This window comes from Thamnophis elegans, chromosome 2 (assembly GCF_009769535.1).
Source record: "Thamnophis elegans isolate rThaEle1 chromosome 2, rThaEle1.pri, whole genome shotgun sequence".
In the NCBI taxonomy this organism is placed as follows: Eukaryota; Metazoa; Chordata; class Lepidosauria; order Squamata; family Colubridae; genus Thamnophis; species Thamnophis elegans.
In genome coordinates this window covers 90786472-90800212 of record NC_045542.1, presented here as the reverse complement: position 1 = coordinate 90800212, position 13741 = coordinate 90786472, and the positions used below count along the sequence as shown (strand labels likewise).

The 13741-nt window shown below is 37.3% G+C and overlaps 1 protein-coding gene across 1 annotated transcript in view; it reads right to left on the bottom strand.

The window, feature by feature from the left end:
• Positions 1-13741, bottom strand: part of SLC6A7 (solute carrier family 6 member 7) — a 40421-nt gene that overhangs the window by 13777 nt on the left and 12903 nt on the right. The window contains exons 4-7 of the mRNA XM_032239058.1: positions 10016-10199; positions 3895-4026; positions 2013-2247; positions 592-730 (exon numbers count right to left, since the gene is read on the bottom strand). Coding sequence (XP_032094949.1) covers positions 592-730; positions 2013-2247; positions 3895-4026; positions 10016-10199 — 690 coding nt within the window. The remainder of the gene's footprint in view (positions 1-591; positions 731-2012; positions 2248-3894; positions 4027-10015; positions 10200-13741) is intronic.

Sequence of the window (13741 nt, the reverse complement as noted above, 5' to 3'; positions counted from 1 at the left end):
AAACACAAAAAAACCAGAAAAAGAAGGTGTCATCCTATGTTTGAAGAACTCTAGTGGATCTGCTCGTCATGCCTATTATCAAATACTTCTGACTATCAACATATCTTATTTAATAATCAAGTAAAATATTTTTCTGTGTTTTAAAACCCATTTGATCTAGTATTGCAAAGTATTATGACAGCATTTTTAGGTGTATTGTAGTATTTCGCAAAAATGCTCAGAACCTATAGGTGATTCTGGAGCATTACACTTTCTCTCAGTCCTCCACAACTATAAAATTATATTGCTGAAATAAAGAAAAGTTGAAAGAATCAGGAGTGGATTTGGCATAGAAGAAATGTAAAATTCATTTTAGCTCAGATTTGTGTATATTTTTGCCACAATAGATGATCTAAGAATTCTCGGAAGGGGGAATTGACCCCATGGAAAAAATAACATCAAAGATACTCATCCTTGCCCTAGAGTATAGACAAACATATTTTCCAATTCCTACCATAATTACGACATCTACAAAAAGTCAAATATAATTATTTAATCATTTGAGGGTGGGGAAAAAAATAGATGGGAGCCTTCTGCTAATTTATACTTTACCTTGCCAGAAGATTTGACTCCCTTTAAAATGCAAAGATACACGATCAGCCAAGCTAGCAGGAGGCAAAGGCAGAGATTCCAGCGAATTCTCCCAGGATCTCCAATACCTGAGCTCCCTTGGATGTGGAGGACATATCGGCTTCAAAAAAACCAAGGAAAGCTTTCAGTGGGCGGAATTTCTATCCACAATTCATGATGAGGTGACAAAGTAGATCAGCCTGAAAAGCCTTTCCAACTAGCAAAAAACATAACATTTTGTGGAGATTCTTTATATGGCAGTACTGTATATGTGTATATATTTTCCCCAGTCATATGTGTGCACCATGCAGAGAAGCAATAGTTAAACAGCTGTTAAATCAGATGTATTTAATCTGATTAAATACATCCTATTAAATTGAGGCTTTTGTTTAACTTGGGATTTGATGGTTTTTCCTTGAACAGAGATTTCTTTGTATAAAGAATTTGCAATATTACCACAAATTAAGAAACACTTTATACAATGTTCATTTCTTGAATACGTATTATTTTAAATAATAAATTTGTGATGAGTGCATGTGTCATGCGTGTGCATGATAAAATACATTTATGTGTCTGATAGCTGCAATGACACACAAAAGCTATTTCGCATGTTACATTAATTTGTATGGAGTTTAGCATACACTCTGCTTAATGTGTCTTTGTCAATAAGATCTTTAATAATTTCCAGTCCTATTAACAAGATAGTTTATTTTGAATAAAATGAATAATGCCTCCACATAGATTCATGAAGCTGAACTAAATCTCCAGTTCTTCCTCTTTGGCTGTTTTAACCTTATATGGATTTCTATACAGTCTCATTTTTGTAATTCTATTAAAATATTATGCATTTAGAAAATAAAAGGTAGTAATAATATGGATAGATTCATAGGTTTCACAGCAAATATCACATCCACATCATGAACCATATATGAAGATTTGGGTAGGAAATGTGATGCCTTCAATTATTTTAGACTACAATTCTCATATGGTGGTGCTCAAAAGTTTATGAACACTTTTCAATTTTCAATATTTCTGCATAAATATGACCTAAAAGGAGACCTGTTTGTCACACAAATCCTAACACCAGATAGAGAGAAGCCAATTAAATAAATGAGTCAAAAACATCATGCTTGTGTATTTATTGAAGAAAACAATCCAAATCTACTTATCACATTTTAGATCATATTTATGCAGAAATATTAAAAATTCAAACCAATTCACAAACTTTTAAGCACCATTATAATTACTAATCTCTGACCATGCTTATGAGTGTTGAGAGCTCTTAGACTGAAGAGTGCAAACTTATCACCATAGGTTACCTTCCTTCCCACCCTTTTTCTCAATGGGCCCACTGTGGCAAGCCTGGGATGTGACTTGACACTTTTCTTGTCTAAGCTACTTACCTCCAATATTCCTCACTCGGACTGACAGTGTTAGAAGTGTTGAAAGGGACAGCACTGTTCCCTGTGTGCATGACATGGTGGTCCAGGCACAGGTCTGTGTTCCACCAGTTGCCGCAGTACTGCCAAGGCAAGTTGTTGGTCAACGAGGCAAAGAGGTAGAAGAGAACATAGGCAATGATCATGTTATAGTAAATGGCCACCAAGGAGACAATCAGGATTGTGGCCATACCAATACCTAAAGAAGAGCAGAAATGATATATAATGGCAACAAAATACAGACAACCCCCAAAGTTAATGTTTGTTTACTGCAATGTTCACGATGCAGCTACTTGAAGCCCTGGTGTCACTGTGATTAAGCGCATAATTGCAGGCAACTCTGCCCACAGCCTAGAGTTCGATCCTGATGGGGTTCAAGGTTTCCTGACTCAGGCTTCCATCCTTCTGAGCAGTGGTGGGATTCAGCCAGTTCGCACCTATTCGGGAGAACCGGTTGGTAACTTTCTAAGAAGTTCAGAGAACTGATTGTGAGAAGAAATCTCCTTTTGTTTTTTTCCACTTCACAGGGCTAATCCTGTAAGGAAGGCAGGAAGGAAACATTCTAGTGTTGTTTCTAGCCTAATCTTTATTGACCTGCTTACAGAAACTGCCTCTCCGGTTAACCCTTATTACATTGTAACAGCTAAGGCGAAGTGTCCATCGACCTGAGTGACCTTGAGTTGGCCACGCCCACCCAGTCACATGACCACTGAGCCCCACCTACCCAGATGGTCATTAGGGCAGAGAACCAGTTGTTAAATTATTTGAATCCCACCACTGCTTCCGAGGTTGACAAAATGAGAACCCAGATTGTTGGGGGCAATATGCAAATAATGCTGACATTGTAAACTAACCAGAGGCTGCTGTAAAGCACTATGGGACAGTATATAAACCTAAATGCTATTGTTCCAAAGGTATTTTTTCCAGAGACGACTGGACTTTCTGGTTTTTTCTTTGAAGGCATTTCATTTCTCATTCAAGAAGCTTCTTCAGCTCTGACTGGGTGGTGGGGAATGGAAGGATTTATACTTCCATTCCCAGCCATCCAGTCAGAACTGAAGAAGCTTCTTGCATAAGAAGCAAAATGTCTTCAAAAAACGCCCCCAGAAAGTCCAGAGCCTCTTGAAAAAGCACCTTTGGGACAACCATGATCTGGATAATGGAAAATCTCCACAGACATCTAAATGCTATTGCTATAAATGCATCCCATGAACTCAGTTGAGACTGCTAGCTCTTTCTAGCCACCTTGTGAGGGCATCAATAGTCCTGCTATCTTTTATTGCTTTAAGTGCATTGGATCATGCATTAAATTTAGCACTATTTTTTCAAAATCCTAAATTAGTCAGGATATCTCATAATATCCAAGTTATTCAAGTTAAAGTCCTACAGAAGTATTGGAATTATAACTCCCAGAGTTCTTAACTAGTAAAGCTGAAAAACGGCTGGGAATGTGAATAGTTTCATTCATTCTTAACACATATGGAATTTATTGAATTCTAGGACACTGTTCTAACATAATTTGCAGTGAGTTAATTTTGAAATGTGTCAGCTTTGTAAAAAAAAATATCTATATTCAATCTGTCTCGTGTTAGTCCACCTGGACAGTCACGCTTCTAAAAACATGGGAGAGAAAATTATTTTCCCAAATTTTTTTCACTTTCACAGCAATGAAAGCATACTTCCAGTATTCAATTACTGTTCTCACCTATTGTGGTAAGGAAGGCTCTACTTTCATCTCTACAATGCATGAGGACTAACCTGTTCCACTGTCAACCATAAGAATTTAGTCTGCAAAAGAAATGAAGACAGGCTTGATGATGAAACTAGATTAGCATTGCATACAGACCTTTGAAGAGTGGGCTTATCTTCCAAACAGCAAGAGGCCCCAGGCTTGAGAACTGGCCTAATGACAGCTCCATGAAGAAGATGGGTATCCCACATATAGCCAACATAATGAAATAAGGAACTAGGAATGCCCCTGCAGAAGAGAAATTACAAACAAGTGACAAACGGGACACAATTGGGATGGAAAATTGAGTGTGATAATCACAGTATGAGTCAAATGATACCCCTTCCTTATATAGCTGGTATGGTCCTCATAAAACTAGAATATGGACCATCTAGTAAAAGTGAGAGATGGGAAGATTCAGTACATACAGTGGATAATCTAAAAGAAGCTCTCAGTGGTTCTCCAAATTTAAAAACAATTGTCCCTTGTATCAGGGATATTATACTATTTACTCTGGAATATCAGAGTGGGACTAGTATTTCATTCATATCCTGCTACTATTATCCTCACAATAGATGTCATCCATCATCTATTGTGAGGATAAAATGCTGGATCAAGCAAATTTTAATCTAATTTTGCATTCTCCTTTTAGAACTTTGCCTTACAAAGGTTAATCTCATGATGAGAGTTTCCAGATGCCAAATTGAAAATTTGACTCAGAACTTTTTTCTTCCTCCTGCCTACATATACTAGGTATGAAATAGGAGAAGGAAAGAGATAGTACTCTCTCTGCTTGTTACTTTTGAAATATTTTAAATCCACAACACAAAGTGTACAACTCTTACAACTCTTCCTTATCTCTGTAGCATTCGAATTTAGTGGTAGAACGTATCTCCTATGTGTAAAAAGATCTAGGACAACTTCTTAACATTATGAGAATATTTCTGTGTCTTAGCATCTAAGAATATTTCTATCTGTGTCAACATTGCCAGTTTTCTTTTCCCAATCCATCAGAATTGGTTGAAAATTATGCACATTGATCATCACTGCTGCCAATTTCAAAACACCAAGAAGCGAAGAAGACCTAACCACAACTTCATTACTGTTGTCAAATAGGAGAACATTAACCAAGCAAGATTCAATGGAAGCTCTGCCTCCATTGATAAATTTAATTCATGCTCTGTGCATTTTCGGGAGGGGAGGCATCAGTGAGAAGTTGCAGTTAAAAGACCTATAGAGGATGATTTTTTATGTAGAGAAGTAAGGTGTTGGCTGACTTCTAGAGACCACATGGCAGGGCTAGGCAAGTCTCTACAGTAAGAAAACAGCCAGACCTCAGGTCTTACAGAACTTCAATCTTGAAAAAGGAACATTTGGTTTTTGTGTAATTAAAGTTACATTGCAGTTAATTCAGAAATAAAATGGCTTGATTACTGTAAACAACATGTGATCATAGAAGTGCTCAGCTTCTTCTGCAATGGTTTGAAGAACCTGTGTGGAACTTCCTGAAGATTTTAGAAATCTGGTACTAGTCAGTAAATCTCCAGGAAGTTCAGGAAATCTACACCAGACAGTAGATAACACTGTATTAGTTTTCCACTGAAGAATACTATGACCTGGTCTATAGTAGCTTTCAAAGATTCAAGGAAGCTTTAATTTATTCTTTGGTAGATGGGAACTGAGGCACAATGTGCTTCAGAAGGAAAGTCAGTAGATGGTGTATGTGTACTATATCTTCCTTTCTTCCTAACTTTTTGTGGTCAGAAAAAAAGATGGGAAAACATGAAGAAAAACATGGGATGACTATTTAGATACACATATATTCTCACAGTCACTAGTATCTATTAATGTGTCAGAACCCCATCTGGATACATTTCTTAGAGAACCTTGAAGGCTAATGTGTTCCAACCCAAATGTTTAGATGTGAAAGAAAACTGAATTTACTACTACAGGAGTTGGCAGGCTTTAGTTTGTGAAAGTAGTTATTTATTTTATCATTCTTTTTTTATTGGCAAGTAGAACTTGATGCTAAAATACATATAGTTGGAATTAATAAAATTAAATCACAAATATATGTTTGAGTACTAGAAGTGAGCAGGGGACAGGCAGACAGTTTGGTGTAATGGTTAAGGTAACAGGCTAGAAACCAAGATACCATGAGATCTAGTCATGTCTTAGGCATGAAGGCTACTGAGTGATCTTGGGTCAGTCATTCCTACCAAAAAAGCCAACACAGTCTAGGCTGCATAAACAGAGGGATAGAATGAAGATCGTGTGAAGTGTTAATACCACTTTATAATGCCTTGGTAAGGCCATACATGGAATACTGCATTCAGTTTTGGTCGCCACAATATAAATAGCAATAGCAATAGCAGTAGACTTATATACCGCTTCATAGGCCTTTCAGGCCTCTCTAAGCGGTTTACAGAGAGTCAGCATATTGCCCCCAACAATCTGGGTCCTCATTTTACCCACCTCGGAAGGATGGAAGGCTGAGTCAACCCTGAGCCGGTGAGATTTGAACCGCTGACCTGCTGATCTAGCAGTAGCCTGCAGTGCTGCATTTAACCACTGCGCCACCTTGGCTCATAAAAAAGATGTGGAGACTATAGAAAGAGTGCAGAGAAGAGCAACAAAGATGATTAGGGGACTGGAGGCTAAAACATATGAAGAACGGTTGCAGGAACTGGATATGTCTAATTTAATGAAAAGAAGGAGTAGGGGAGACATGATAGCAGTGTTCCAATATCTCAGGGGCTGCCACAAAGAAGAGGGAGTCAAGCTCCCTACGCTCCAAAGCACCTGAGGGTAGGACAAGAAGCAATGGATGGAAATTGGTCAAGGAGAGATTAAACCTAGAAACAAGGAGACATTTCTTGACAGTTAGAACAATTAATTAGTGGAACAATTTTCCTCCAGAAGTTGTGAATGCTCCAACATTGGAAGTTTTTAAGAAACTATTGAATAACCATTTGTCTGAAATGGTGTAGGGTCTCCTGCCTAAAAGGGTGTTGGACTAGGAGACCTCCAAGGTCCCTTCCAACTCTGTTATTCTATTATTCCCTGGCAGCCTTAGGAAACAAACAAAGGCAAAACACTTTTGAAATCTTACCAAGAAAACTTCAAGGATTTGTCTAAGCAGCCACAGACAGTCAATGCTGACTCAAAGGCACCAAAGGGGGAAAAAGCGTGTGTGGAGTTCACAGTCATTCCATATTGGAATCTACGTCTATTTATTTAAAGCTCTCTTTATTCGAGCAATGGAATTAAAATTTGAGAAAGTTACTCTCTGTCATTGCTATCCCTTAACAATTCGAAGGTAGAATACTTGCTGATCTACTGCAAATCAAACACAGATCTATTATAACATTCAGATTACTTTTTCCTACTACCCTGTTATAAATGATTTGACAAGATCACAGGACTGATGAAATCAACAACCCTGCTTAAATCTCAGCTTAATGATCGATCATTATCAAGCGCAAGGAACCAGAACAACTTTGCAAATAGGGCAAAGCAGTCTGTTTATTGTTGATTGCCTGTATTACATAAATCTCACCAGACTGGCTGCATTCCCTTAGGAATCAGAAAACAAGACTTCATGAGTCAAGTCTACAATGTTTCCTTCATTTCCTCCTCCAGTATGAAGCAACTCCATACTGGTATGCTTCTTAACTCCCCCCCCCCCATACTCCTTTAGCCAATGATTCTATTACAGTTATTCTTTATACATATTTATGTACTGCAAAATGCCAAAGGATTGTTTGTGTTTTCCATATTTGAAATGTAACTATTATTTTTCACTATTGGCAAATTTATAACATTTTCTGTCCATGACAAGTCCTCAGTGTTTATTTGTCTGAACTGCAGGAAAATGCAATGAAAACATAACTTTAATAAAGTCAATGGAAAACAAATTAATTTGTGTTGGGATAAAAAAAATAATTCTTAATCATATTTGCATCCTGGAAGGAATATATTAAATTTCCCAAGATTGAATCTTGGAAGATCAGAATTTTTTCCCCTTCCTTTTGCTGATATTGTTCCCCAGTAGAAAACATTTCCAGCAGTGTGTTGCCCTTTGGTGTAATTTATTCATGCAAGCTGAATAACACATTGACTCAGAACGAGGAAGCCACCTACTGATTCATCAGCATGGCTTTTGGGAATACATATGATAGTTGGCAAAGAAGCTTGGCATCATGCTGAAGCTGCTTCACAGTAAATAAGTGACATATTATGATGGCCAGAATGTTTTAAAAGAAAGGTTGTGTTGTATACACAAACAATTTATACTTACATATTTATATCCCACACTTATTATTTTTATAAATAATGTAAGACAGTGACTATATCTAATACTCTTTCCTCCTCCTATTTTCCTCACAAAAACCCACTGAGGTGGGTTCGGCAGACTCAAAATCACCTAGCCAACTTTCCTGCCTAAGGAGGTATAAGAATTCACTCTCTCCAGGTTTCTAAGCCTTCAGAGGTTTTTTTCATTTACCAAAAAAAATCTCCTGAATTTCACTTGGACCCAGAAATATTTTGATGAGGAGCAGGAGCTTTCAGTTACACAGTTCAGATGAAAGCAACACTTGTCACATATTTAAAAAAGAAGAACAAGAGAAAGAGAGATAAAATCATTAGCAAATTATAGGTGAATGCAGGTACGTAATGCCAGAGATGCTGGAGAGTGCAGCCTTATGAATTAATAATCAGCAGAGACCAAATCAATTGACTGTTTGTTGACAACATTTGAAAGCATGAATATACACATTAATCTACATCCAGTTGTGTCCATATCACATTCATTAGTTTTGCTTTTGAAGGTCACTTCTCCAAAGATAGGAACTTTTGTACGTAAATTTACAACTGAGAAATATTCTGAAATAAGACATTTGCAGACTCCATGAATTATGCGCCATTGTATTTGAACAGAAACCAGTGACAGATTTCTGCAGCATCTCTAGTGACAAGTAACTCTTGAAGAAATGTATTAAATTATTTAAGAGCTGGGGTGAGCAAACAGCAGGTGACAAATTGGAGGAAAAGACACTACTAGAGGTGATACACGCTATAGACACGCTATAGACTCCAGAGTCTTTCTCTCAGCAATGAGCAGAAATAATACATAAAATTTAGAAATGGGATGTTCATACTTGGAATGTCTGTTTACTTTTACTGTAAGCCTTCTATCACCATTTTGATGCTGTGATTGTTATGGAATACAAGAAAGTATTCTTCCATATCATTTGTATGCTTCATGGGGTTTTTTCTAAACTTTGCTCCTTGCTCCTAATTCTTACTAGTTTTAGAAGTGGATAGTGGAAGTGCGGATAAGCTCAGTGGAACAAGTATACAGTATATGGGGGACTATCTAATTTGCAGAAAGACTGTCTCATACGTTAACTTTATCTGATACCTGTACATTAAGCTTAAGTAAGCACATGCCTATCCCTAAGAGGTTTTTGCGACTATTGAATTTGTAACAGTACATCTCATAGTATTAGTTGATGTGATAGTGGCTGTTGATAACATAATAATGACTTGGACTCTTTCCAAGCCATTACCCCTGTAATTAAACTCCTGTAAAGTGGAATTTAATAAATGTAGAATCTAATGTGTCTCTGATGTTATATTTGATATTATGCTGTTATTTATGCCTTATATAGCATCAGAGAACATTTGATAGTACATTTATTAAATTCCACTTTATAGGAGTTTAACTGGAATTATGGCATGGAAAGATTCCAAGTTGTTATTTATGTTATTTGTTTATTTGTGCTGTAGAGTGATGTAGTGGACTAGTAGTGAAGAAGCTCGCCTCCCACTTGGAAGGTTGAGTGTTAGCGGTAGTGGAAGATGTTTCTCTCTTAAGGCGCAAAAAAAAACACCTGCTGTGAACTTTGCATGGTGTTAGGAAGGGCGGCTGTCCAGTAAATACTCAGTTCCATCCAGTTGCCCTGATTCTACCCTGAATTCAGGGATTACAGGGTCCTAAAAAGGTAGTTGTTATTTGTGCTTTAGACTATTTTTAAAGTTTTAATGTGGACTGCTCAGTCTCCACTTCAACTGGAGCAACAATACTTACATAAATTTTCTCTTCTCTGGCGCCCTATTTTTAAAAAGATGCTGATATTTTGTCAATACATCTATGAAAATCTCACTATAAAACAATAAGAAAAATAGAAATCTTCCACACAAAGGCAAGGAACAATGGCGGTCAAGTTCTCACCTCCCCCATTTGTATAGGCACGATATGGAAATCTCCAAACATTCCCCAATCCAACGCAGTAGCCAATACAAGACAAAAGGAAATCCAGCTTGCCTGTCCAATTTCCCCTGTCTTCAGGATATTCGGTCTCTAGGTCACCATCTCCTTGGTCACTAGGAGTCATTAGCAAGTCTGGAATGACTGGCTGATAAGGAAGAGATAGAGAAATGCAGAGGAAATGAAAGAGTCTGTATGAAAGAAGGGGGAGGGGGGAGGGCAAGGCATATTTCAGAGCAAGGAGATTATAGCTTTTAACATATTTAGTATCTAACAAAACGTAGAATGTGGTATACAAGTCCTTATTTCATAAGTTCACTGAACCAGAGCTTTTCATATTACTTAGTATGCATCGTGAGGTGAGATAGATAGCAAAGAAATTTAATAATAAATAAAAATGCATCCTTTGATGTTGCACTACATTGTAAATTGCATGTGTAAATCAGCCATCACAGCTCAGACTTCTCGAGTAGGATTTCATATCCTTTCTCATATCCCACCAATACTTCTTCTGTCCATAAAGTCAATTCATATATTTCAGATATGACTCTTGGTCTGCTTCACAAATCTGACAGCCTTTACACCAAGGCCTCCAGTACCATGGAAAGCGCTTGGCAGTCCTCACAGCCCAGCTGCTTTGAAGTGGGAGTGTGGATTATGTGAACTGACATAACCACACAGAGCTTTAGCACAGTGCCAGAATCTGTGTGAGCACAGTGACTTGCAAATGAGCATCCACAATCATGTCAAGAAAAAAAGAATGGACACTATTAAATATTACATGACAAGAGTCTTTCTGAGAACGCTTGTATCGTCATCTCATTGAAGCATTTTAAATTCTACTGTTTATCCTATCGGATTATTTTGTACAGGTTGGTAGTCCAACAACTAGTACTAATTTACCCATCTTGATATGCTTTCTATGAATAGTACTTAGACTTATATAACGCTCCATAGGATTTTACAGCCCCCTCTAAGCAGTTCACAAAGTCAACATATTGTATTGTATTGTATTGTATTTATTTGTCTTGTATGCCGCCCACTCCCGAAGGACTCCGGGCGGCTCACAATAGACAAGGGAAGGGGAAACTGGACAAAGACAACCCTTTAAAACAAAAACCGCAACATTCACAATTTCTGTGGGGCTGGATGTTTCATAAGCCCCCCGGCCTGCTGGAGCAGCCAGGGCTTGGTGGCTTTGTGGAAGGCCAGGAGGGTAGTAAGGGTCCGGATCTCGATGGGGAGATCATTCCAGAGGGCTGGAGCTGCAACAGAGAAGGCTCTCCCCCGGGGGGTCGCCAGCCAACTTTGGCTGGCGGATGGAATCCAAAGGAGACCTAACCTGTGAGATTGCCCCCAACAATCTGGGTCCTCATTTTACCAACTTCAGAAGGATGGAAGATTGAGTCAGCCTTGAACCCATCAGGATCGAAATCCTGGCAGGGAGCAGAATTAGCCTGCAATACTGCATTCTAACAACTGCCAGGGTTAAATATGCTAGTAGAATATTTAGAAATAGTAGTTGATAGCAGAAGGAAAATCTTCCAAGGACTTACCTAATAACCTTAGATAAAACATCCCAATTCTGCAGTCTCAAAATATGGGCAACAGTGCCCATCATAATTCCAAGATGGATACTCCATTAGGGAAGGCTTTATGAAAATATCCCTTCCAGGTGTTTTAAAAATGTCAATGCACTTGTCTTATTTAAGAACAGCACAACTAACTCTGCCTTTAAAGTGCTCCTCCCTTTCCATGACTTCCAATTACAATTTTTGAAGAAACTGCTTCATGGGTTCCATCTAATCTGGAAATTGTACATATAGATTTGCTTGGGCTTTTTTTTTTTTCATTCTTGATGTGAAAAACTATGGGCACTTTCACATTGTCATTTCTACAACCTCTAGTGTCCATCTCCACTATCCAATGCAAGATGAGTTAATCAGTGTGGGTGGCCAAAAGAGAAGCACTTACACACAAACACGCACCTAACGCTCATCCTACAACACCCTTACTCCTCTGTCAAATTATTTAAAGAAAAAAGACCTATTTTTTATTTTATTTTTATTTTTAATAAATTTTATTTTGTTTGTTCAAACTTCACATCTTTGCAAGACATTACATTTTTAACCTATCTGTTGTGTCTGTTTTATCTATATCAATAAATCATATATTTGTGCATTTACATTATTTCATACATTATTTTTCATTCTATATATAATATTCTATATGTTCTATGTATAGCAGTTTTTAACTACATTTATGTCATTTTGTAAAGTATATAATATATTAAATATTTTTTTAACTATGACTTTATATATTTGTGCATTTACATTATTTCATACATTTTTGTCATTCTATATGTAATATTCTATATATTCCATGTGTAACAGTTTTTACTACATTTACATCATTTTGTGTAATATGTATTTGCTATAGTCTATAGACTGACTCATATTTCAGTCTTAGAAAAAAGACCTATTGATGGGGGGCAATTGGATGAAGCTTGGTAAAACAGTGATGTGATTCAACAGAGACTGGGAAGAACTAAAGAGCAGGAGACAAGATGGGGCAATTGTTTTCCACCAATGTGATCTAGTGTTACCACTGTCTTTGGACTCTGCTTTCACACTTGAGGGTAAGCTGATGGATTACTTGCCAAAGAGCAATAATGTTGTGGACCACAGAGTATGGCTGATTTAGGTGGAACCCAAAACGCATGTGTAGAAATGCTCTCTGGTTACCTAGGAGTGACCCACTGTGGATATTTAGGAAATAGCTAAAATCTATATTGGTCTTTCATATATTCATTGGAGAATTCCAGGCTGAATTTTGGAAGTCTGGAGAGCTCTGACCTAATTTAGGCATTTGCCCTTCTTTTTCACAAGTCGCTCTCTTTTCATTTACCACAGTTATAGAGGCAAAGCTTATTTTTCTCAGTTTCCATGGAAACAATGAAGAAAAAGTTAACAGAGGAAACTGGCCCTAATAGGGGAGCACTATTAAGGTTTTCCCTTCAGGGCCTGAGTTAGGGTGGTGTCAATCCTCTTATAGGATTTTATTTGTTGTTCTCAGTGCTCTCTCTTCCATAAGTACATTATTCTTTTCTTTCTTTTATGGTTCCTATTATGTGTAATAAAATATACCACTCAGCAGCTTTATGGAGTTCAGCAACCTTTAAATTTGACAAATAGATAAATAAACTTCCTCTACTCTGTTTTTGAACTATAAGTCAACATTTACTTTTCTTCCCCACCTCCAAGCATTTCCAAAGGCTAACTATACATTTTTGAATGTTCAGATATTATCACATCTTCTATGACTAAATTATATGGAAATTCTGCTTTAGAATACTAGTTCTATTTTTGACCAAAAAAGTGGAATTAGATTGATATGATACATTTTTACCTCATGTAGAACGTCCAACGATTTCCCACAAATATCAGTAATGAACAACAAAGAATGTGTTTATGTCTAAAAAGGAAGAGGAACCGGCTGTCATGATAATTTACAAGGGGACACTGGTGGATCAAACCTTAGAAAAAAATGGGGCTTTTTAACAACAAATTCCAGGAAAAAACTTGTCACTAATTATCAAGCTGGATTATTCTAGAGTTTTGATTTAGGATGCCAGGATTTAATATGGTTTGTTGGTTTGTTGGTTGATTGTGCCTTTAAGGCAGGCAGTTT